The 24,081-nt window shown below is 36.6% G+C and overlaps 1 protein-coding gene across 2 annotated transcripts in view; it reads left to right on the top strand.

The window, feature by feature from the left end:
* The window catches only part of LOC138709164 (calcium/calmodulin-dependent protein kinase type IV-like), a 581,667-nt gene that overhangs the window by 364,556 nt on the left and 193,030 nt on the right, over positions 1-24,081 (top strand). For both annotated transcript variants that reach the window (XM_069839721.1, XM_069839720.1), the window contains exon 3: positions 3,134-3,206. In XM_069839721.1, the coding sequence (XP_069695822.1) occupies positions 3,134-3,206 (73 nt within the window). The remainder of the gene's footprint in view (positions 1-3,133; positions 3,207-24,081) is intronic.

Here is a 24,081-nt window from a genome sequence, read left to right as displayed (position 1 = left end):
TATGCTATATAACAATAATTATATAGGCCTAATAAATAAAAATCATTTATTGAAATTTGAATACATTTTGAATGAATTAATAAACAATTTATTTTACTTATGGTGTATTCTTTAAGTCGAGCTTGTTGTACAATTAATATGTAAGCAAAACAATTTATTTACTTCTTTAATACTAAAAAAATTATTAAATGACAGTCGGAGAGATAGAGAGAAGAGAGTAAAATATATTTCAAGGGAGAAAACAAGGGGTGGGGCGTATGACCAAGAGAAAAATTACCATGACAGGACTAGGAACACGCAGCAGACAACAGAATACATTATGATGGCGATGGTGATGATGACGATGATCATATGAAGGGTTCAGAACCATAGTGGGCCAAGCGCCATATATTAAAAACGGAGAAAACAAGGGTTAAAATTATTGATTATCATAATTCAATGAAACATAAAGCAAGTAATATAAAGTATGCATATTAAAGCTAAATGATACGTCAATTTTCATTAAACTATGGTATACACTTAACTTTAACCCTTGCTTTCTCCGTTTTTAATAAATGGCGCTTGGCCCACTATGGCTCTGAACCCTTCATATCCAGTGTGTCTGCAAGTTCTAGATTATTTGTATTTTATGTTTTTAAAATGCGTTCATATTTGGTTCAAGCCTGATTAAGTTTTGTATTGTATTATGATGTGAGTTATAGTACATTTATATTACGAATATAAGCCAAAAATATAACATTGCAAAATTCCAGGGAAAATACACAATTATCCATGCTCTAAAACTCGGTCCCACATTGAAACGCTATCGTTTTTACACTCGAGTGATGAAAGTTTTGCTGCTCTCTACTCACGTCTGTGCCTTCAGAGACATTTCAACTAATTAGTTGTCTGTCACCAATTACAGTGACACTGTGTACATTAGCGCGTCATCAGATTCCTGACGACACTCTCCAGTCGTGGAAATCTGACAACATGATTTGAATTTTGTTGTCGTTCTAATGACGAGCTTCATAAAAACTTTTTAATATGGTTTACCAGACTTCTGATTGCGTATTCAAAATCTGTCGTCAGTCTCGAGATAATTATTATTGAGGCAGTGGGCGTCATGGTATGATATTCATTTCACTTCTCTTTTAACTCGTTTCATTTCGCTCTACTAAATAAGAGATTTTTCTCTTGTGGAAATTTACACAGAATTGGAATATTTTCAACTATATCTGCATTACAATTTACAATAATTACAACTATGCTCATGTTAAACTTAGAGGATTTTTGGCCTCGCCCACAAGTGTCTTCCATGCTGATTTATTCAGTGCCATTTCTTGATTTTCCCTGACTTATTGAAGATCCTGTAGTTCTAGATCTATCTAACAAAGTCTTTATTTATAGTAGAATCACGTAAGAGTAGTTCCTAAAAGACTAATTTGGGCGTCTTTTCAGTGTTGCCAAATAATACCAGATATCACCAAAAAGGGTAAAGTCACAATACCATGTACTGAAATAATAATAATAATAATAATAATAATAATAATAATAATAATAATAATAATAATAATAATAATAATAATAATAATAATGTAATTTCACTTACGAAAATGGTTAAATTTTTGTTTATGGAACTCGAAAATAAGTAAAGCATTTAGGGAATTAACGTATAATTTCTTAGTAGTAGATATGAATAATACATTTTCTGCACTTGTAAACGAACAATACTTGTAAATTGATAAAAATATTACAAATTTAAGTTGAATATTAAAATAATAAAATCCTATTGGCTAATTTTATGACGAGTATATTCAATATTTCATAATATTGAAGGCTTCAAGTTCATATAAAATTAACATTCTTCAAAGATTTCAGTCAGAATTAGCAATAGTTTAGTAATGAATGTGACCAAATAAACAGTAAAAGGAGGAATTAATCGTAACATATACAACAGTGAATGATATATCGTCACTTCCTGTCTACAAGAACCGATCCCTGTTGTGATAATACAGTACTGTTAATCATAAACCAAAACTAAACATTCACAAATAGGTAGTATAAATCCTTAGTCCTGAATTACAAGAGCTCACTCCTTCAAACAATACAGCCCAGACATACTGTAAGGCGAGAGACACTTTCAGTCCCGGTAGGAGTAGGCTACTCTTGCCACAGGAAATCAAACCCACGTTGGCTGGGTTTGTAATCAGAATTGCTACCACTTTATCCGAGACGAAGGACAAACGATGATTTTTTTAGTTTCTTTTTGTCAAGTCTGTCGTTTTTAAGTGAATTGAGAGAGATTGTTAATGTCACATCTGTAACGATACGGCTGACAGTGGAAAACAGAATACAAAATCCAATGGACAGACGAGATCAAATTTGCTACTCAACACAACACAGTTTCGCACTCGGCTCAAGTGACGCCATCAAACAAATGAAAGAACAAAGGAAACTCTAATTAGCCACGTTATATTAACTAATGCTGTGATCGATCAAAATATTTAATATATTAACTATTTGGATTTAATCAATTAATCGATTGATTAATCGAGTTTTGATCGAGTTGAAAAATGATCTAATATACTGTATTGTAATCCAATTTCCAGACTTTAGAAAGAGAAGAAGGTAATTACGCTCTCACTTGCACATAGTGTAGAACTGGCTAATTTATAAGGGATGAGGGGGAAGAACCCCAGAAAAGTATGTATTTCATGTGCTAGGAAGATGAACTGACAACAAGGTGGAAGTTTTCCTGGAAAACCATAAAACTTAATAAGGGTTTCGCATTGTGTTTCAAATTTCAATAGAAGTAGACAAGGTCACTGTCCTCATAGCTCATCTTTTTCTGAAGTGTTTGTCCAAAGATTTTCTTTACGCTACGTGGTTTACAATTAGAAAATAACAGTACTATTGTGCTTTTAAGTAAGCAATTTCCGAGAGAGAAATATTGTCAAAATTTTTAGTATGAGTTTATATTAACAAAATAATAATTAATATCAACTACAGCCGATTAATATTAATCGACTCGATTATTCGATTAAATATTTTTGATCGATTAATCTTACAACAGAAATTGATGGATTACTCGATTAGATAAATCGATTAAATCCCACAACACTAATATTAATCATAACTATTTCTTTTACAGGGGTGCTTCGTCCACAGTATACAAATGCCTACACAAAGGGAAAACAGAATGGGCCTGCAAGGTATTCAAAAAGGTAAGAAATATTTATTACAGCATTCATAGTAATTTTTAAGATAATCCTTTAATGATAATGTGTAAAAAATAAAGCAAACTCTCACTATTAATAACCATATTGTTATTGTCAAAGCCACAGCATATGGACTGTAAGAGTCCGGGTTCAATTTTATTCCAGGTGGACACGAAGTTTGCATCGTCAGCATAATCGTAAATAACTTTTTAAGTAGGTTATTTTACGACGCTTTATCAACAGCTTAGATTATTTAGCTTCTGAATGATATGAAGGTGATAATGCCGGTGAAATGAGTCCTGGGTCCAACACCGAAAGTTATCCAGCATTTGCTCGTATTGGATTGAGGGAATACCTCGGAAAAAACCTCAACCAGGTAACTTGCTCCGACCGGGAATCGAACCTGGGCTACCTGGTTTCGCGGCCAGACGCACTAACCGTTACTCCACGTGTGGACTTTACCTTACATAACAGTGACCAAATTACGAGCATTAAAATGAAACACAATTTAACATCTTACTGAAAAAAAAAAAAAGTTACCGGTGCTGTATATTACAAAACTTAGACTTCACGGAGGTAATCCGTTAGTTTATTTGCTCCATCACGCCATATATAACACTAGTAAATTATTTATTTTATTCTAAGATTTTTGTATACAATTTTTACAGCTTTTCTATTAAAATAATTTTGACCAAAAGGGTCACGTTCTCACCTATGGCCTTTAAATGTTGTTTATCTCGAAAATAAGTAATAGTATGCCATCATCATCATCAACAGCCATACAGATTATAGTCCCAGAAGGACCGTTACGGTCCACAAAAGTTTTCAGCCCATCCCTTCATTGGACGTCCAGTTGATCTCTTACCTCTAGGTTGGTAATGCAGGATTCCATGAGGGATTCTAGTCCTAGACATAGGCCTCACATGGTGACGCCAGTTATCTTGATAGTGACATATGTCTGCTAGTATAGAGTTCAATAGTTCTAGTATTAAATTTAAAAACTTGTGTATGGATTTGATAAAAATTGGAATATTGTAAATTTAAATTTATATACAGTAGAACCTCTATTATCCGTAGTAATGAAGGGGACGAACTGAACGGTTGACCGAAAAAATCGGATAATCCGTACCATGAAAGATTTTGTAATTTTATCCATGGTCTTGTATTTAACTCGCTAGGTGGTGGATCAGAAGTTCACTAATTTAAGTCTGATTGTCAACTATGGGTTTTTAAGGGGCAAGGAAGGCCTTTTTAATGACTGTCTCTGGAAAGATAAGAATAAAGGAGATCTCATGTTGTAGATTTACATACTTTTTTACACTTTATCCTTGTTTTTTTATTAAATCGCATAGTTGTAACTTCAATCTCATATTCTGATGCGAGATGAGCCACAATTACTCTTTCTCAAACCATTCAATTATTTACATTTATTTTTCGATTCTTAGCACAACACGTTTTCTGTTAACACCCGTGGAAGACATTTTATATACAAGTTATATTATAGAACGGCAATTCGAACAGTAGACAATGCTGTGTAACGATAAACGCTTGCAATAACACTCTGTAGCAAAAACATATGTAGACTCTACTAATATGATGTACAAAACAGTACTTCATATAAGTTATTTTATTTTGAAGAAAAAAAGAGCGGGAAATAGACAGTCGGATAATCCGTCAATCGGTTAATAGAGTGATGGGTAATCGGGGTTCTACTGTATTCTAATTGCATAGTAGACATAAGACAAATTGTATTGTATATTTATTAATTTCAATTCAGAAATCCGTCCCTGAACACGAGTGCTACTCTTTCAGGGGCGAGCTGAAGTTTTTCTGTATATATTATATTTTATGTTACAATTATTAGCAAAATAAATAAATTAAATTAAATTTCAAGTTCCTTTAAGATCTCTTCATTTCTTTTATGGTCCCACTTATTAACTTATACCCCGCTGTTCGGCGCATGAATCTCATTTCACTAGCAGTGATTCTACTTGCGTCACATTTCCTAGAGTCCATGCTTCACTGCCATAGCGCAGGACTGGTCATGCTAAGGTTTTATACAGGCGAGTGCGGCTATGTCGCTGAACTAGAGATGGTTTCATGATTCTATTTAATATTACCGTTATAGTAAACATATAAACAATATTAAACACATATAAATATTTTTGGTTAAAGTAGGCCCCTAGTTAACATATTTATTTCGAGGTTATTTTATTGTTTCTAGATACACACGGCAAAACAGTTAAACAGTTAATGTTCTTTATTAATTAATAAATTTAAAATAATATCACTGCAAGAATATATTAAGGAAAATCCGGCAAAGAAAAAGTAACACTTGTGTTTATCTGAGAAAATGTACAAAACTGATATTTTATATATACAGCCTCAGAAAAAGATTGCCCGACTTTTAAAGCTCCTTACAGAGCACGAATCACACCACAACAAATTAGGAACGGTTTTCAACCCAATATTAATATTTAAATAGCATTACAGGAAGAAATTTCAGATCTAAAGCTAAAAGTACGAAGTTAATCTGAAAATAAAATGAAATGAATGCCTAAGGATAATTATTAAACAAACACGATACAATATGACAACTCCGATTAATTAATATCTGTAGAATTATATGTTTAATTGAAAACATTTTCAATTAGACGACTTGCTGAAAACATTTCCAAACAAAATATTTGAGACATAAAGATGTTTACGCGATCAATTTTCGTGACTTCTCTACATGTCTGCATACTGGCTCACTGGCTCTTCTCTTTCCCTTTCCTTTGTTCTTTCCTCGCTGCAAATAATTCAGAAGCTCTGCAAGCAAGACCCGATGTTCATAGAGATGAATGAACAAGTGAAGGGAGCTGTAAAATCCTTCTTTGTCCGATCTAAACCTGGTCTTTTGTACGGAACTGTGAAATATTGAAGTACAAAAAATGGAATATTTATTACGTACATCATAAGAGAATGATAGCGAGAAAAACTGTGTAGTCTACTTCTTGGAATCCATTGAAAGTAATCTAATAGGGAAGGTGACATATTTCTTCACACAAAATTGTATATGTGTGCGTGCGTATGTGCGTGTATGTATGTGTGTATGTATGTATGTATGTAAATTATGATTTATTTCACGACACTCGCAACTGCAGAGGTTATATCAGCGTCGCCGGTGTGCCGGAATTTAGACCCGCATACCAGTAAATCTACTGACATGAGCTTGTCGCATTTAAACACACTTACTGTCCGTTACTCAGAAGAAGACGAGCGGAAAGAATGTGACCTTCTTGACTATCGCTGTAGATTATTATAAACATCGCTCAGATAAGCATCCCAGTATCCAGGTTATTACTCGTGCAGGAAACATGAGTAACAATGCGTATGGAAATTAAAGCTAAGTTGAACAGAAGGAGACCTAATGTTTCTGCTTACTGCAGTACAAATATTGGACGTGTTGTCGTACGTTATCTGTTCACATTCCTTCCTCCTCAGTCCGCTCCCGTCTTCTCCTGAGTAACCGACAGTAAATGCCATCGACCTCGGCCGGGATCGAACCCGCAACCTCGAGCATAGAAGGCCAGCGCTATACCAACTACGCTACCGAGGGCGACTGTTTGTATGTATGTATGTATGTATGTATGTATGTATGTATGTATGTATGTAACTTATATATGTATGTATGTATGTATGTATGTATGTATGTATGTATGTATGTATGTATGTATGTATGTATGTATGTATGTATGTGTGGGTGGGTGGGTGGGTGGTCCTTATACGGCCTGAAAAAAAAGTTCGGAAATTCCCACCTCCCACCCTCTTATCTAGAAGTACGCCATTAAAAACGGACATGTGCCAAAAATTGGAGCGATCAGAGCATATCTCTACGACAGCGGTTCCCAAAGTGTGCTCCGCGGAGCCCTTGGGGCTCCGCGAGTGATTGCCAGGGGCTCCGTCCGCGGCAGTTATGAAGATGACAAAAATTACTGCTTCCATCTAGTCTCTAGCGAGAAAAACGCAAACTAGGCCTACTTCCATAAAGCGAAAATACTTTTTCAGATAGTAGTTTGCGTTTTCTTGCTAGATGATGCACCAATAATAGATCTAGGCCTACTCGTCACTGGAACTATCTCGATCGTTCTTGCTTGTCAAGTACTCGATGATTCTCGAAATTTATTTTATGTTTTATATATCAGGCAAGCAGCGTTTGTTAATCGTGATAAGTGGAATCTACAATCTATTGACTGTTATGTTGACTCAAAAAAAAAAATATATATATACCTGCATGTTAATTTGATTGCAGAAGTGTTAACTAAACTTTCGTTGAAATGGAACTGTGGCTTAAGACGAGCTCCGTAATACTTGAGAGTCATCAGCTATTACCCAGTGCTCAGTCAAAGGGGGCTAATAACAGCTGTAACCTTACTGTCAAAGAAGATAATGCGAATCCCTTGAGATTGAGTTCGGAATATGCTGAACATGTTCCTACTTCAGAGTCTACGATGCTAGTGTAGCGGTACTGAAAGGAATTAAAAAACTAAAATATAGTGATTCAGATTTGGACATGGGATTCACTGAGTTTGCTGATGGACGTCCACAGTGTGAGATATGTAACAAAGTTTTGCCCAACAGTTCTATGTTCCCTTGTCAAGCTTAGAGACGGCATTTCATAACTCATCCTGACTTTACAAATGAAACTGCACACTAGGTACTTTAAAAGAGAAACTGACGAACTCCATGCAGTTCAGACAATATTTTTATCTCATGCTAAAGACAAATAACGAGAAAGCACTGGAAGCGTCGTATTTGATTAGTCATGACTTGGCTCTTGCTGGTAAACCTCACTCTTGCTGAAACTCTTATGAAACCACTATTAATGAAGGTAGTGAAGTAGTGGACGAAAAAACTGCTAACTTGATCTCCAGTGTGCCCTCATCAAATAACACTGTGCGTAATCGAATACAGAATCTAGCAAACGATGTTAAAAATATCATAATTTCCCATATCAGCCAAATGAAATTTTCGCTACAACTTGACGAATCCACGAACGTTGTCGGATTAGATGTGTTAATTATCTTTGTGTGATACGAATTTTCAGGTCCTTTCATGAAGATATTTTGTTCTGCAAGCCATTGTCATCCTCTACAATAGGTACTGAAATTTCATTGAAAACTCAATACCTTGAGACAATTGCATTGACGTGTGCATAGATGGCGCAAAGGCCATGGTAGGTCCTGTTGCTGGCACTGTTACAAGGATGAAAAAAGTTAAAAAAAAAACTGCACAAGTAATCATTGTGTACTATACCAACACGCTCTCGCAAAGAAAAAAATGTCAGCATTATTAAAGCAGGTACTACACAACGCCATCAAAATTATCAACTTTGTTAAGGCACGACCTTTGGAGTGTAGGCTACTCAGTATCCCGTGCGAAGATATGGGAAATATAGGCCTACACAAGTCTTTGTTATTACACATAGGAGTGCGATGGTTGTCACATGATAAAACGTTTTCCCGATTACTTGAACTTCAAACGGAAGTTTCTTCACTTTTGAATGACCAGAACAGTTTGCTAGCAGATTATTTGAATTATCAGGAATGGTTGTGCAAATTATGTTACTTGGCAGACATTTTTTTCAAAATTAACTAATTCAGTACATCCATACAAGGTAAATGGAACACTATATTCAATGCTAATATGTTGATACAGCGTCGTAAAATAACCCAATGAAATAAAATAAAAATCGATGCTAATGACAAAATTGCCGCGCTGAAGAAAAAGATAGCGTTCGACATAGATACCGTCGAGAATAATAATCTAACGTGATTCTAATTGATTTCAAACTTTATAGAAGAAAATAACACAGCAATGAATGACTCATTCATAGCAATATTAAAAGGACACCTTGAAAATTTGCTTGAAATCATACTTGCCAAGGGACACTCAGGAAACTATTCGAAAGGAATATGAGTGGATTGTGGATCCATTTTCAGTGAAGTCAAAACCAGCAGCCCTCACTGCTTCAGATATGAGGTCCTTATAAGCATGGTTTCGGACAGCCACTGTCAGACATCATTTAAAAGCAAACTACTTCCGAAATTTTAGGCTCAGTTAGAGGAGGATCTTTTGATATTAAATTCAAAAGCTAAATTTCTCTTATTGCCTTTTGATACCACGTACCTCTATGAATCGGCCTTTTCGAGGTACACGGCTACAAAAACAAAATATCGTGCTTATTTGGACGCAGAAGACTATATACGTCTTCAAACTCACTTCTGTGACAACGGACAGTGGCAAACTCTACCGCAAGAACAGGCACATTCTTCATATTAACTTCAAGTGTACATGTAGGGGAGAGTCGGGTAGTATCGGACATCGTGTAGTATCGGACAGTGCGTTTCTTTCATCTACCACCATATGGTAGTACCTGAATGACATGGTTACGTTTCTCTATGCGACATCACAGAAACGTAACCATGTCAATCAGGTAATATCGTGCGGTAGATGAAAGAAACTCACTGTCCGATATTACCTGATGTCCGATACTACCTGACTCTCCCCTAACATTGTAACATTCTTTAAATATCTTAACTAGTTGTTGTATCATTTTGTGGTTTTAAATAACATTGTCTTCAGTACTTTTTACTATTGTATCCCTTATTAATATATCTTATTATTTATACTTTCGTATATGTATCGTGTGCAATACGCTTCATAGAACATAGACAAATAGAACTAAACACTAAACATTTCTTGGGGCTCCACGAGAAACTTTTGCTTCAAAAAGGGCTCCGTGGCTGAAAAAGTTTGGGAACCGCTGCTCTACGATGTTTAATTTCATGCAGGATGTGCCATACTGACATATGAATAACTGGGTAATATGTTCAAATCGTACAACCATACTCGCCTATCAGAAGTTCTATATCAGGCGTATAGATATCACATCCATGAGCTAGCTCCTTTTGGAGGAAGCATTTAGAAGGACGTGTTCATAGTAACCATGAGATAAGATTACATTTTAATAAGATTAATTCTTAGAAGAAATAATATAAAAAAGTAGTACTTAAATATCAATAATTTAAGAAACTTTGCTCAGAGAGAAATTACATTTTGTGTTTCTAAGAAAACATCAATATTTTGAAATGTCTTGCAATCTAAATGGTCAAGTGAACTCAACATATTTTAGAGCAGTTAGTGTTTATGTTTGTAATAAAAATATAACTGTCAATGCTATCATAGAAATTATTTTACAAAAGGTACCAAGATACAGAGTAAAGGAATTACAAATTGCTACAGAAGTAAGAAAATTATCGTTTACATAATTATGTTTTTATTTTGACATTGCGTTTTTTTTTTCAAAAATTCTCAGAAGAACATTGAATAAATAGGGCGATGACCAATAATTGAAATTCCATGGGTATGAATGGAATTTCCAAAAACTACTTCGCGGTAGGGGAAGCACGTTTGCGGTGATTTTCTAGAAACGTAATCTTTTTGCGTCAAAAAGGAACACGTTTGCAGCATGGTTCTGCTAGTTTCAACGGCACTCAGCAACACGTGGTGACTGACTTAGGGGTGTGTAAATTCTTGTTATAACACATAGTCACATTTGTCTTCCCAATTTTCACGGCTTGATTAAAAATATGGCTATACTTCAGTGACAATAATGCCACCTCGTTCATAAAAATCTACAAATTTGTTGTATGGAATTTCATCCCCAACACTTTAATATTCTGCAAGAGTCCAAAATCTCCATTTTGATATTCCTCCCATAGAGACACGATGAAATTATTCTTTCTTTTAGTTTCAATAACTCTGTCAATTTTTACGTCCATGTTGCTATAGAAAACGTTCGTGAGTAGATGTAGGTACTGAAACAGACAAATGAGAATTACGATATCAGTGGTGCCAACTTCAATTTATAAGCTTAATTCAGAAATATCAACATTCTTTTTTTCTATCGATAGTTTAAATGCTATTTTTTGCGTTACACGAACATTACAATATCGATGTTGCTGTTGCTTTTTGGACACCCTTTCAATTTAACAGGCTTAAAAGATTTTTTCGATATACCGCAATCGGGTCCTCCAAAACCAACGCAAACTGGCTGTGACTTAATCCTCCTGATTAGCCGTCCTGCCGCAAACATGCTATCCCCCTTCGCGGTTTGAGTACGACTTCAGCCTTTTGTCTCAAAAGTTTTAGAAAAGATTTCCTGGTAAGCGTCTCTTTATTCGTCGTTCTAAAAGTATAACAGCATGGAAAAACAATACCATGTGCATGCCGATTCCAAATGAATCGGAAACATGAATGGAAGATTCATTCCGGTAAAGCATCTGACTCTGACTCCTACGCGTGCATTCCGTTGCCGGCCACCACTATGATCCTCACATTGTATTATACAGGTCACTTCTTGTGCCGGCTTTGGGAATCTGAATCTGACAAGGGAACTCTGTCACATTCCCGCCTTCAATCGCCGTAACATTTTCACAAAAGGTAAAAATTGGCAGGAAAAGACCATACGTTGCGTATTACGTTTCGCAATCGTATGTAAGACACTTTAATTTGTTTTAATTGTTCACGTTTTGTGTACTATTAATGCTCGGTACTTATGCAACTCGTCAATCACCAAAGTACAGAGGGACGCCTGTGTATATGATTGTCTTGAACTTTCAACACTAGAATGCTCTGTGCCGTTGCAATTGTGGTAGGTCGCGGTAGGTCTGTATCTCCTAAACTCTCTTGAGACAGCAGTGTTTACATAGGCCTAAATGTGCATTACAGCTATGGCTCACAGACGGTGCGGTTACAAACCCTACGCTATTGTAGAAATTCTGAAGGAGAAAGTTTCGCGTGATGTTAAAATCGTCGATATACAGTCATCTAGTTTTAACAGACACATTGCTGAACAGTTATATGGCATCATTTTGTGCTATATACAAGGTAATTGCACTGTAAATGAGGCGCGCAGAGTATATGATGTGACAATAGTGCAACAGAGAACGGCTCTTCAGATACAGAAGAAACATGCAGAGAAACAACTTCCGGAGAAGAGTGCCCAGGTAGTTCAAGTTCTTACTATATGTCTCCTTCTACACATTCATGTCGAAGTATAAGTGAACAGTTTTCAGAAAAAAACAATGAATCCCATATACACAGCTGTGAAAGAACAAAAGAAGACTAAATGCGACTGCGAGGAAATATAAAATTTCGCGAGAAAAGGTGCGTCAGATTATAGACTTTACGGATAAAGGTGAAAACAAGACAAGTATATACAAAAAATAAAAACATTCATGTTTTCGAAGTTCAAGGAGGTACGTGATGCCGGTGGAACGGTCCATTATTGGCATTTACGAAAAAGGGCAAAAGAAGGCGCTATGCGAGCGGGACGGATAACTTCAAAGCATGTAATGCATTTATAGAGTCTTTTAAACGGCGTTTTAAAATAACATCGAGAAAATTAGGAAGTTCGTTGCGAAACGTGAAGTTGTAGACGACGTCACCAGGACGTTTCTCTGCCTGTTTCTTCTGTATTTGAAGAGCTGTTCTCTACTGCACTACTGTCACATCAAATACTCTTGCTCCTCATTTACAGTGTAATTACCTTGTTGTTGTTGTTGTTTAGTCAACTGTCCCAAGACAGGCCTGAACCTCAGAAGTGATACCAAGAAGGCACCACTTAAGAGGCAACTAGGCCAGGAGGTAATGGAGTAGGGTGGCCAGTTCCTTTCTCCCTCCATTATAACGAAAAAAGATGTCATACAACTGTTCAGCATTGCGTCTGTCAAAACTGGATGACTGTATAATGAAGAATTGAAAATCACGCGAAATTTTCTCCTTCAGAATTTTCACAAGAGCGTAGGGTTTGTAACCGTACCGTCTCTGAGCCATAATTTTACTACACATTTATGTAAACACTGTTGTCTCAAGAGAGTATAGCAGATACAGATCTACCGTGACCTACCACAATTGCAACGGCACCAGAGCATTCTAGTGTTGAAAGTTCAAGACTAGTCGTATACACAAGCGTCGCTCCGTACATTGATGATTAGCGAGTTGCGTAAATATCGGGCATTAATATTACACAAAACATTAACAATAAAAACAAATTAATGTGTCTTACATACGATTGCGAAATGTAATACGCAACGTATGATCTTTTCCTACCAATTGTTACCTTCTGTGAAAATGCTATGACAATTGGAGGCGGGAATGTGACAGAGTTCCCTTGTGGGTCGGAGTCGGAACCTGCCATATCTTAGGACAGTATACTCCCCGATTTGACGGCAAGTTCGTTCGTTAAATGGCTTTTTCTTCTGCCGAATATCCACTACAAGATATTCACTATCACTTGTTCTATCTTTTCCCGATTTGTCAGAATGTGGATCTATACTTCGTTCCATAATGTCTGACAGGCGACGTAAATATTGCGGACACAGGAGGAGAGAAGTATAATTGCTATTGAACCAATGGCAGAGGTCTCATTCCACGCTTGTCTTGAAGTTGGGCGGGGGTAGAACGCTTCAGACCACCCAACTTCAAAATAAGCGTGGAATGAGGCATCTGCCGTTGGTTCAATAGCAATTATCGATCGTTTTCTCTCTCAGTACCGTCAATATTTACGTCGCCTGTCAGACACTATGGAACGAAATATAGAGTTCTCAAGAGAATAATAATTACTTGAATAAAATACACATTATATATAAATTATGCAGCATTATTGTTGAACTTTAGAGGTATATATATATATATATATATATATATATATATATATATATATATATATATATATATATAATTTATAGTATTATAAGTCTCAATTATTTAAATATATATTCCTGTGTGCTGTCTTCTGTTGCGTAACTGTGCCATCTGCTTCTGTTCGTTATCTCACTTTTTTTTTCTTTCAGTATTTCAATGCACAATAAGATGCTATAAGATATCTTCTTGACGCACGACACGATCAATATATGCTGTAATAGTCAACAGAACTTCTTTCTTTCACTCTATACATATTACCTTCATTTGTAGTGACTTGTTCGGTTCAGGAAACGTTAAGTAAGAGGCGTTATGTCTATATTTTAACATCTCCAACTCGTGAAAGACACTTCAGAGTTCTTACGGCCTAGTTTTCATTAGTAGAATTAGTAGCAGAGTAAACTAGAATACTTTTTAGCCGAACTACTCTACTCTATCGGATTTAGTAGAGTACCTGTTCACACGCAAAAGGAAAATAATATGGAATAGTAGAGTCGTACAGAGCAAAATTTAAGTCACAAAAATGAACATCGGCCGTCACAGTTTTGCTGTGAGGAAGCCTTTAAAAATTATTGCTGAAATTTTGCTTAGGGAAGTGACTTCAGCTCTCGAGGAAGAAGAGATTAGAACAAAGAAAATAGGGATCAAAAGAGTGCACAGTCATGGAACATCTGCCCTTCTTCTGGGGGAACTTGCTGAAGAAGACGTACAAGAGTATACGTTGTGTTTGAGGATGACCCCGAAAAACTATGACACACCGCTTGAGATGATCGTTTAAAAAATTGTCTCCAACTCAGACTACATAATTTTTTTTAAGGTTGGACTAAACTAAGAATGGGTATATATGGCCTAAAAATCGATTTTTGGATTTTTACATTGAGTTCTAAATGCTTTTGTGAATCATTTCACCAAGTTTCATTTGCATATTCCGCTTCTAAGAGGTGTTTCTGTCGCCATATTTAAAGTCGTGCGCTACCTATTTAAATACCACAATGGGTCATGCCTACTCCCTCTGCAAGGCTTCTCCTCTCCTTATTTCAAAATTACTGTGGTTTCCCTTAATTTGAAAATGCTTGTTTGCACACTGAGATAGAAGGTTCGTTTCAGATAGTACATTATATATGTGCAAGTGATAGAGTTTCAGGATTTATGTAAAACGCATTTAAACTTTGGTGTCTATTTTCTCTGTTTAAATGTTTTCTACACATTCACTTTTTCAAAATCCATCTACTCCCACATTTATTGACATACTGTTCTGAAATTTTTTCTGTTGTTTCAGTGTATTCCAATATTTGATAATTGTCATTCAATATTATGTAGTGTAAAGTATGATTGAGCATGAAAATGTTTAATTTCCTAATATGCATGTTTTTTTTTTAATTTGAAAGGATTAAATTCAATAACTTTTAATTCAAAATATAATTAGAGATTGAGCAAACTAAAGGCCAATTATGTTTTACTATGCCAAAAGCTACTCTCAGAAAAACAAAAAAAAAAATTTAATTGTGAAATTATAGCACAAAATAGAATGATATTGATGTCAAAATATTAACATAAAATTAATATAAATAATTAATAATGCTGATATTACTTACACTACAGCTTTGAAAATTTGCATGTATGTACCAAGTAATGCTGAGGACTAGTATGTAAAAAACAATTTATGTATTTTTTAGAGTTTATAAATTACTAAAATTCAGTTTAGCTCCCCACTAAGCACGAAACAAAACTAAGAACAACGCGCCAAACTCATAGTATCTTCATAAACAGTACACTGCATTATGCCAAACCTGTTTTCATTAGCATAGTGCCGGTAGATTAGAGTAAACATCAGCGGTGGGGGAAGGCGAGTGGTAGAGGTACTATTCCACTGTGCAATCTTACTCTATTCTACTATGATCAAGTACTCTACTCTACCAATTACGTTTACATTGGTAGAGTTAAAAGGAGAGTTAGTACTTGCCCAAGTTACTCTACTACTAACTCTGCTAATGAAAGCTAGGCCTCACTTCTATCCATGCAACAGTCTTCACCGTCAGTATTATTTAACAAAGCTAATTATAAACTCTAAATCAGTACATTTTATTACTCGGTTTTGTGCAAACACTACAGGCTGTTTCAATACAGCAAGTGGCTAGAACAGACTAATAACATATTACATTACTCAGTAGTGAGCTGAGACTGGGAGAGCAAATACACCTCAAACTGTGCACAGGGAATCTTGTTGTTTCCACAACCGCGCATCTTGCTGTGAAAGGGGTCATAATATTTCATTACGTTGAACTTCCTCGTTAGTGAAACCATTAAACAAGACTAACTTTAATTGCAACGTGTCTGTCTGCAAGCATTATTACATGGAACGTATCCCTTGTTCTGAGGAGACTGTAGCAAGTCCTGAGAGCGTCTGTAGTGGTTGAGATTATTAATAATTAAAACTGGCTATGACACGATCTTTCAAGTTCGTATATTCCAATAAGAACAGAATGTTCAAATGTTTATAACGACTACGATGATGACGACGAAAGTTTATACATTTATTTTTTTTACTAAGAAGACGTCAATGTTTTAAGATGTCTTGCAATCTTAATGGCCAAATGCACTCAACATGTTTAGTGTTTATGTTTACAATAAAAAATACGTTAACAAACCAGCAAAATAAGCATGTACAGTCGTGTGATAACCAAACATCTTTGTGCTATCATGGCCTTAGAATAAGAAACAAAATGAACAAATAATATTCTGTAAAACAATGTTCGCCGAGTTAGTTCTGTGGTCTACCTACAGACAAGTCAACCCGGGTTCGATTCCCGGTGGGGTCAGAAATTTTCTTGTAAAATTTCTACTTCGAGACTAGGCGAGATGGTGGTGCACAACTTCTAATCACTAAATTGTGCACTAATATGCCTGGGTTAAATCACAAATCTCTCCGCAGTGCATATGAAAGGAAGCATATGACACTGCTGGCGGCCCCTTGGTGCTATTTGACAGGAGTAGGCTACTTGCCGGCACCGGGTTTTCCCTTCCCCCTTCCTCACCTTTATCATCATCATCCCCACTCATTCTCTACACTACACTTACACGAACACTTAACATACATTCACCCTAGTACACGACATAACTCTTCACAGATACACATCACGCATAACGTGGCTCGCCGAAGTGGTGTGCAAATTGAAAATGGGCCACAGTCCTGCCTTCTATCCGTAGTTAGCGGAACCCGAATCACGCAAGTGAAGTGAGTAGGCATTAGTCACACACACATATATTCTGTAAAACAAAGACAATAATTGGCAATTATCGTTTCAGTACAAAATAATTTACCCAAACATATAAGAATAACAAACAAAATAAGTAATAATATGTATCTAGCCTTCTTACACTTAATAATGTACATTTTCAAAGAGAGACACTTCTGTGTTCAGAAAAGCAATATTTGTAGCCTTAAAATATTCGTTTTATTGTACGTCACAAGACGCAACTAGAGTAAATCTGAAATATGATACAGTACTCCTGTATCACCAACAGTTTTGTGCACCTAATAATGCATTTCGTATGCGGCACATCACATTAAACCCAGAATTTATTTGAAGAACACTTTTAATTTTTGTTTTAATGACCATTGGGACTTCTACGGTTTGGTGGTTTTTTTTTTTTTTTTTTTTTTTTTTTTTTTTTTTTTTTTTTTTTTGGGACAACATGCTCCATTACATAATCAATACTACATATCTGGTTTGTGCTTACAGGATTACAATTTTCTTACAATGTATGCGACAGAATTTTGTTACTTATATGTCAATGTCATGTTCAATATAATTTTATGCTATTGTGACTAGAATTGAATATACCATATTATAAACGTACAAATAATTTTGTGTGTGCGTGTGCGTGCGTGTGTGTGTGTGTGTAATTTATGAACGTAGCCTAAATAATTATTCATCCACATTTCGCGGCGTCATTCATGTATATATTTCTGGACTGCAGCAGAGTGATTACTGCAGGCAATTGTTTGAATGGATGTAGATATATTGAAACATACCAACGTTATACATAGGTCGAGAAAGATTAAATTATGTCTGTGTGAGTCAGATTTTGAAGTCTAATGTTTCTCTTCATTGTTGTATTTCCCATACAAAGAGAGGTATTCCGTATCATATATTTCGTAGCACAGTGTCCTTTGTTTTGTTTGCATTTCCACATTACATAATGTTCAGTAAAATTTTTCCCCATCTGTTACCAGCAAATCTTTACGTATTGCATTCAACTTCGTGTGATTGGAAGATTTCAATTTTGTTATATTAAAAACCGTCCACTAAATTGCACAACTCCACTGCAAATGTTAGCACTTAATGAAAATGCTTCTGTACTGTGCATATTGCTGTAATGTAGTTACGAAAGTCAACCATCCGTAGTTACATACTGTGAGTTGTTTATGTGAACAGAGTATAGTATACACAAAAGACAGCTAATGCAATAGACTCGGCGTGAGCTATAAGCGTGACAGCGTTCAACCTGAAAACTATGTTTTGGTACGAACTTCCTAGAACTAGTCATTACACTTCATCGTCATCAGCCTTGAAGGACTGAGATCCTCGCTCCAAATCGTCCTCTTGTAAGGAATGTGATCGAACACTAGATGATAACGCAAATCTGGCTTTCAGGTATTAGTTCCCTGTAAAGCAGGTTTAAATAATTTCAAGGAAAAAGTGTTCCGCGAACGGGTATCGATTCCGGGACCCTTCGCTTAGCGCACGAAAAAATATTATTATTATTATTATTATTATTATTATTATTATTATTATTATTATTATTATTATTATTATTATTATTATATTGAAATTATTGAAACCTGCTTCACAGAGAGCTACTACCTGAAAGCCAGATTTGCATAATATATTCCGTTACTGGAGGTACATTAACAGGAAGCCACAATTTAAATCACACAGAATTTGTGTGCACTCAAAGTTGGGTTCTGGCGTCTTGTCAGCCCATTTGAGTTGCCTGGACATAAAGGAAAAATTGTGACGGTATCGTGTATAGTTCCTGGGGTAGATCAGTCGGGAGAGCATTCGTGCGCTAAGCAAAGGGTCCCGGGATAGATACTCGGCCCCGGAACAATTTTTCCTTGAAATTATTCAAACTAGATGATAAGTAGTTTACACGCGTGCATTTTACATAGAGCAATTCGAACCCCGGTCTTTGAAACGAGAAAAAAGGGCTCTACTGGTAAACTATAAGGCATCGTAGAGAATATGCCGTTTCGTGATATACAAATACGTCGCTGCTATGACTTGATTTCATCCTCGATGCTTAACTTTTGTCGTTTTGACGGTGAATCGCGCGTTAATCCGAACGACACAGACAAAATCACGCTACAGGAGAGCGACCATTATATAGAATATTGCTATCAGACAAACAAGAACCCGGGGGGATTCGGTACGGCTTATACAAATCTAAGAGTCATCTAGAACTCACCACCGCAGCCATCCAATATTTGGAAAAACTGCGAGGAATACCCAATATATTGTGACAAACGACCGATTCGGCTTCACGCAGCACAAAAGATGTTCTACTTTTCGGGTCGGAAGTAATAATGAAAGGGGAATTGTAGAAAGAATTGGTGGAATGACGACAGAATCTCGACAAAAACCCTCATGACGTTGGCTTCGGCCACCGTCGATATTTGAACTCGAATCCGCTCTCGTCGTATACCAACTCAGCTACCTAGGCGGCTATTTTACACATAATAATAATATGCTCGTTCAATATCAGATCGAACAAAGGAGTGTATTGGCTTACGCGTGGTATACGCAATGGTTAAGGATAGCTTTAATCATATGGAGACTATTGTGAACTATACCAGCCCCACTTCGAACATGGGCGTTTGTTGATGTAATTTCCTGTGTGGAGGCCAGCATTTTATGTTTTGAATTCACGAGAAGGTGGACCTATCACTTGTTTTAATATATACAGAGTGATTCAAAAGGTTGCACACAAACTTAAGGAGCTTATAGAGGGGTCGAAATACAACAACTTCAGAATAAAAACTTATGGTCTAGGAAGTAATTCTGGATCAGTGCAAGCCTGGGAATGTCTGGAACTACATAATGGACAATTACATATTTAAGTTAAACAAAGATAATGTTTACTCAACACTTTTTTATCCAAAAGTTGTTCAAATTGGAGACCATCAGATTCAATATAAGCATAACACCGTCGTAGAAAATTCTAGCTCACTCTATCAAGAACATCACGCATCTCACGAACTTCATCAGATGCTGCAAGTATCCTGGCGAGAAGTGTTTCTTGGTCGGGAGCTGATGTCTCGTACAAGAGGCTTTTGAAATGATACAGAAGGAGAAATCAATAGGAGTTAGATCAAGGGAGCGAAGTGACCAATTAATTGGACCTTCCCTTCCGATCCAACGCCCAGAATATCATTTAGTCTGTCACAAACTTGAAGAGAAAAGTCTGTAGGTGCTCCGTCTAGTTGCACCCACATCTGACGACTCACGATAAGTGGTACATTCTCTAACAGTTCTGGAAGAACGTCTCGTAGGAAGACCTTGTACCTCACCCCATTCAAACGTGGTAGCAGAGGAACGTCTTCATAATTTCACTGCAACGTAAGCTTACATCTGCAATGTAGTTCCTGACATTCCCAACCGTTCACTGACTCAGGATTACTTCCTAGACCATAAGTTCCTAATCGAAAGTTTACGTATTTTGACCTCTCTATAAGTCCTTTAATTTTGTGTGCAATCTTTTGAATCGCCTGTATTATGAATTTGATCGCCACGGTGGCTCACTTGACTTATAGGTCAGGGGATCTGCGTACAAATCCCTGTTTATCCAACCTGAATTTATAACTTTCGTTTGTCAAGCCCGTGGTCAAGGCGACAAGGCTTCAGCTACTCCGCTTTCCCTGTGACATGCCAACAATTCATCATCATTCATTACGAGTATAAGTAATGTGGATCTGCCGCCTGTGGTGCACTCTGGATAGCCTCTGACGAACTGAGTGGTCTACCTTCTCGACACTACCGACATATATGAACCCGCTTGTAGAGTTGGGGCGAATAACGGCAGGTAAAGGCCCTACTATTGGAAAATAAAAATTAATCTGAATTTTCCTACACGACAAATATACCGTAATTATATACTGTGACAAAGACAAAACGTCTTAAAGTAAGGGTAACCACTAGATATCCTTCATGATCTATTACTTACCTTTCTTGCCATTTTATTCAAGGTTTTGAGTTGATAACCAATTTACAGTGTTGGATTTGTAATGGCTATAAAAATATGAGACAGTCTCAGGAATGAAAGTGAAGCTGATGTAGCATTCAATAGATTTGTGGCATATCCCTGAATAAATAGGGCTTCAGGCAAAATTATCGGTTATATTTTGCTTCGCGCTGATACGTTTCTCTGCAGGCCTCCGCGACTGTAGCAGTTTCTAACACTGATATAGCTCGCACAAGGAACGATTACCGAAAAGCAATGGTGGCGGTGCTGTCTGTTTTGACGTGTGTATGTAGGCACGCCGAGGGGGGAGAGGTACGGGCCGATGGAAGTACTGTCTCTTCCAAGAAGATGAACAAATGAGGACATCGCTGTGGAAATAAAGAACGTAGCAAGAGAAAATTCCGAAGCTAATAAAACGCCCAACATATGTTTACGAATGAAATAATAATATCGTGCGATACAAGACAAGTATTCACATGCAATGGAACAAACTAAAGTCGTAATGTAACTATCACAACGCAAGACTGATTCTATCGATGTCATTTCTCTTCCTACTGTACTCTCGAATATCATTCAAGCTATCTGGTGACCTTTACTGTCGCCCGCTCTTCCTTATCGCATTGTTTCATTCGCATTCCTTCCGTCGGTATTCCCTGCTTGCGAGACCTTGTATCAGGGGAAATAGAAAGCAAACTCTCGTATTGTTGCTAAGAGCCTGAAGATTTATACAAGATGGTTGAAGCATGCGGAAGGCGCGAAACTGGAATGTATGTATTAGACATCGATATGCCTAATAGCAAACCTAGAAATTATGTAAATAAAGGCTGAACTCTCACCAAAAACACGAGAGCTTAAATATAAGTTAAGTAGCAATAGGGACACAAAGAAAATTCTAATACTGTATATTGGAATGGTAGCTTTAAAATGAGGTTTGCAAGTCGCAAAACATTAAGCACTTCCAATTTGATCAGTTCCTTCTATCGCAGTGGTGATGAGAGGTGATTGCGTGCAGAAAGCATTGAAGTGTCAACGGAAAGACCGCCGAGTCGGAACTGACCCCGTGGCGTAGCAAATGTCATCCACTGTGTCTCTTCTTTTGCGTGTGTACTCTGCCGAACTCCCATTTATATGCATGACTACTCAACCCTGAAACGGTTTGTAGTGAAGAGCTGCCTTGAAGCGAATTGAAAAATATAAAAATATACAGCAGTCAGAAGTATCATTTTGTAAAACAGTCACATATATGGAAACAACCTGTTTCCTATTGAATGTGTGGCAATTGGAACAACCACAAATATCACTGAAAATGACACTATGGTCAACAATTACGTAACTTCCATAAATTATGTTATTCCTCCTATTGTAGTTTGCCAACCTAGTGGTGATTATGACAATACGACAGTGACGTGTGATAATGGCAACGACCAGGAGTGACAGTGATCATGACCACGACGATGACGATGACTGATGATTATTTGATGACGAAAACAAGTAGCGATTATGGCGCTGACAATTACCGATAGTGAGTTGGCGATGACAATGACCAGTAATGTTTATGGCGATTACGATGATTGGTGGTGATTATAGTGATGACGATAACTGGTAGTGTTTATGGCGATTACGATGATTGATGGTGATTATAGCGATTACTATAACTGGTAATGTTTATGGCGATTACGGTGACCGGTGGTGATTATGTTTATGACGATGACTGATAGCAATTATGGCGATGATGACGGTGATTATGGGGATGACGATAACGATAACTGAGTGATTATGGCGATGACGATGCCTTATAGTGATTATGGCGATGATAACTTATAGTGATTATGGAGATGATAACTGATAGTGATTATGGCGATAACTGACAGTGATTATGGCGATGATAACTGACAGTGATTATGGCGATGATAATAACTGATAGAGATTATGTTCATGGCGATGCCTTATAGTGATTGTGGCGATGATGATGATAACTGATAGTAATTATGGCGATGTTAACTGATAGGGATTATGGCGATGACGATGGCTTATACCTAGTGATTATGGCGATGATGATAACTGACAGTAATCATGACGATGTTAACTGATAGGGATTATGGCGATGACGATGGCTTATAGTGATTATGGCGATGATGATAACTGATAGTAATTATGGCGATGTTAACTGATAGGGATTATGGCGATGACGATGGCTTATAGTGATTATGGCGATGATGATAACTGATAGTAATTATGGCGATGTTAACTGATAGGGATTATGGCGATGACGATGGCTTATAGTGATTATGGCGATTATAATAAATTTTATATAGTGAATTTTCCACGAAACAATAAAAATTTACTAGGATATAAAAATTCCTGTGATTTCTAACGAAGGCAATGTACAGCTGTCAAAAGAAAAAGTGGCCGCTCTATAGAAACTAACTTCCCTTCGGGTATCTCCGCTACAATTCGGAGACACGCCATGTTGCATGTTGTTGAACCACGTTGCCCGATATCCACAGTTATAAAGTGTTCTCTAAGTTGTGTTGTAGCGTAATGGTAGCGTTTCGGGCTGGTATTCGTGAGGACGTGCGTTCAAACACAACCTAGTGTCTTTTACGTTTCTTTAAGAGAAAGAGAAAATATAAATTGCTCCTGTCTCTTTTATTACTGTTTTAGTAATTAACATCAAGTTCATGAATGTATTATGCCATGACTTTATCATTATTTATTGTGACATTATGGCTGCAAACGGAACGAAAGAAAGATTATATTCTCAACCAAAATATTTTTCGTGACTTAAACAAAATAAACTTACTGGCGCTACCTTAGAAAATTCAAACAATTAAAAGTTCAAAAAACGAAACAAGAAACCACGATTCAATATATAGTCCATCTTCCT

This window comes from Periplaneta americana, chromosome 11 (genome assembly GCF_040183065.1).
Source record: "Periplaneta americana isolate PAMFEO1 chromosome 11, P.americana_PAMFEO1_priV1, whole genome shotgun sequence".
Classification (NCBI taxonomy): domain Eukaryota; kingdom Metazoa; phylum Arthropoda; class Insecta; order Blattodea; family Blattidae; genus Periplaneta; species Periplaneta americana.
This window is presented reverse-complemented; position numbering and strand designations above follow the sequence as displayed.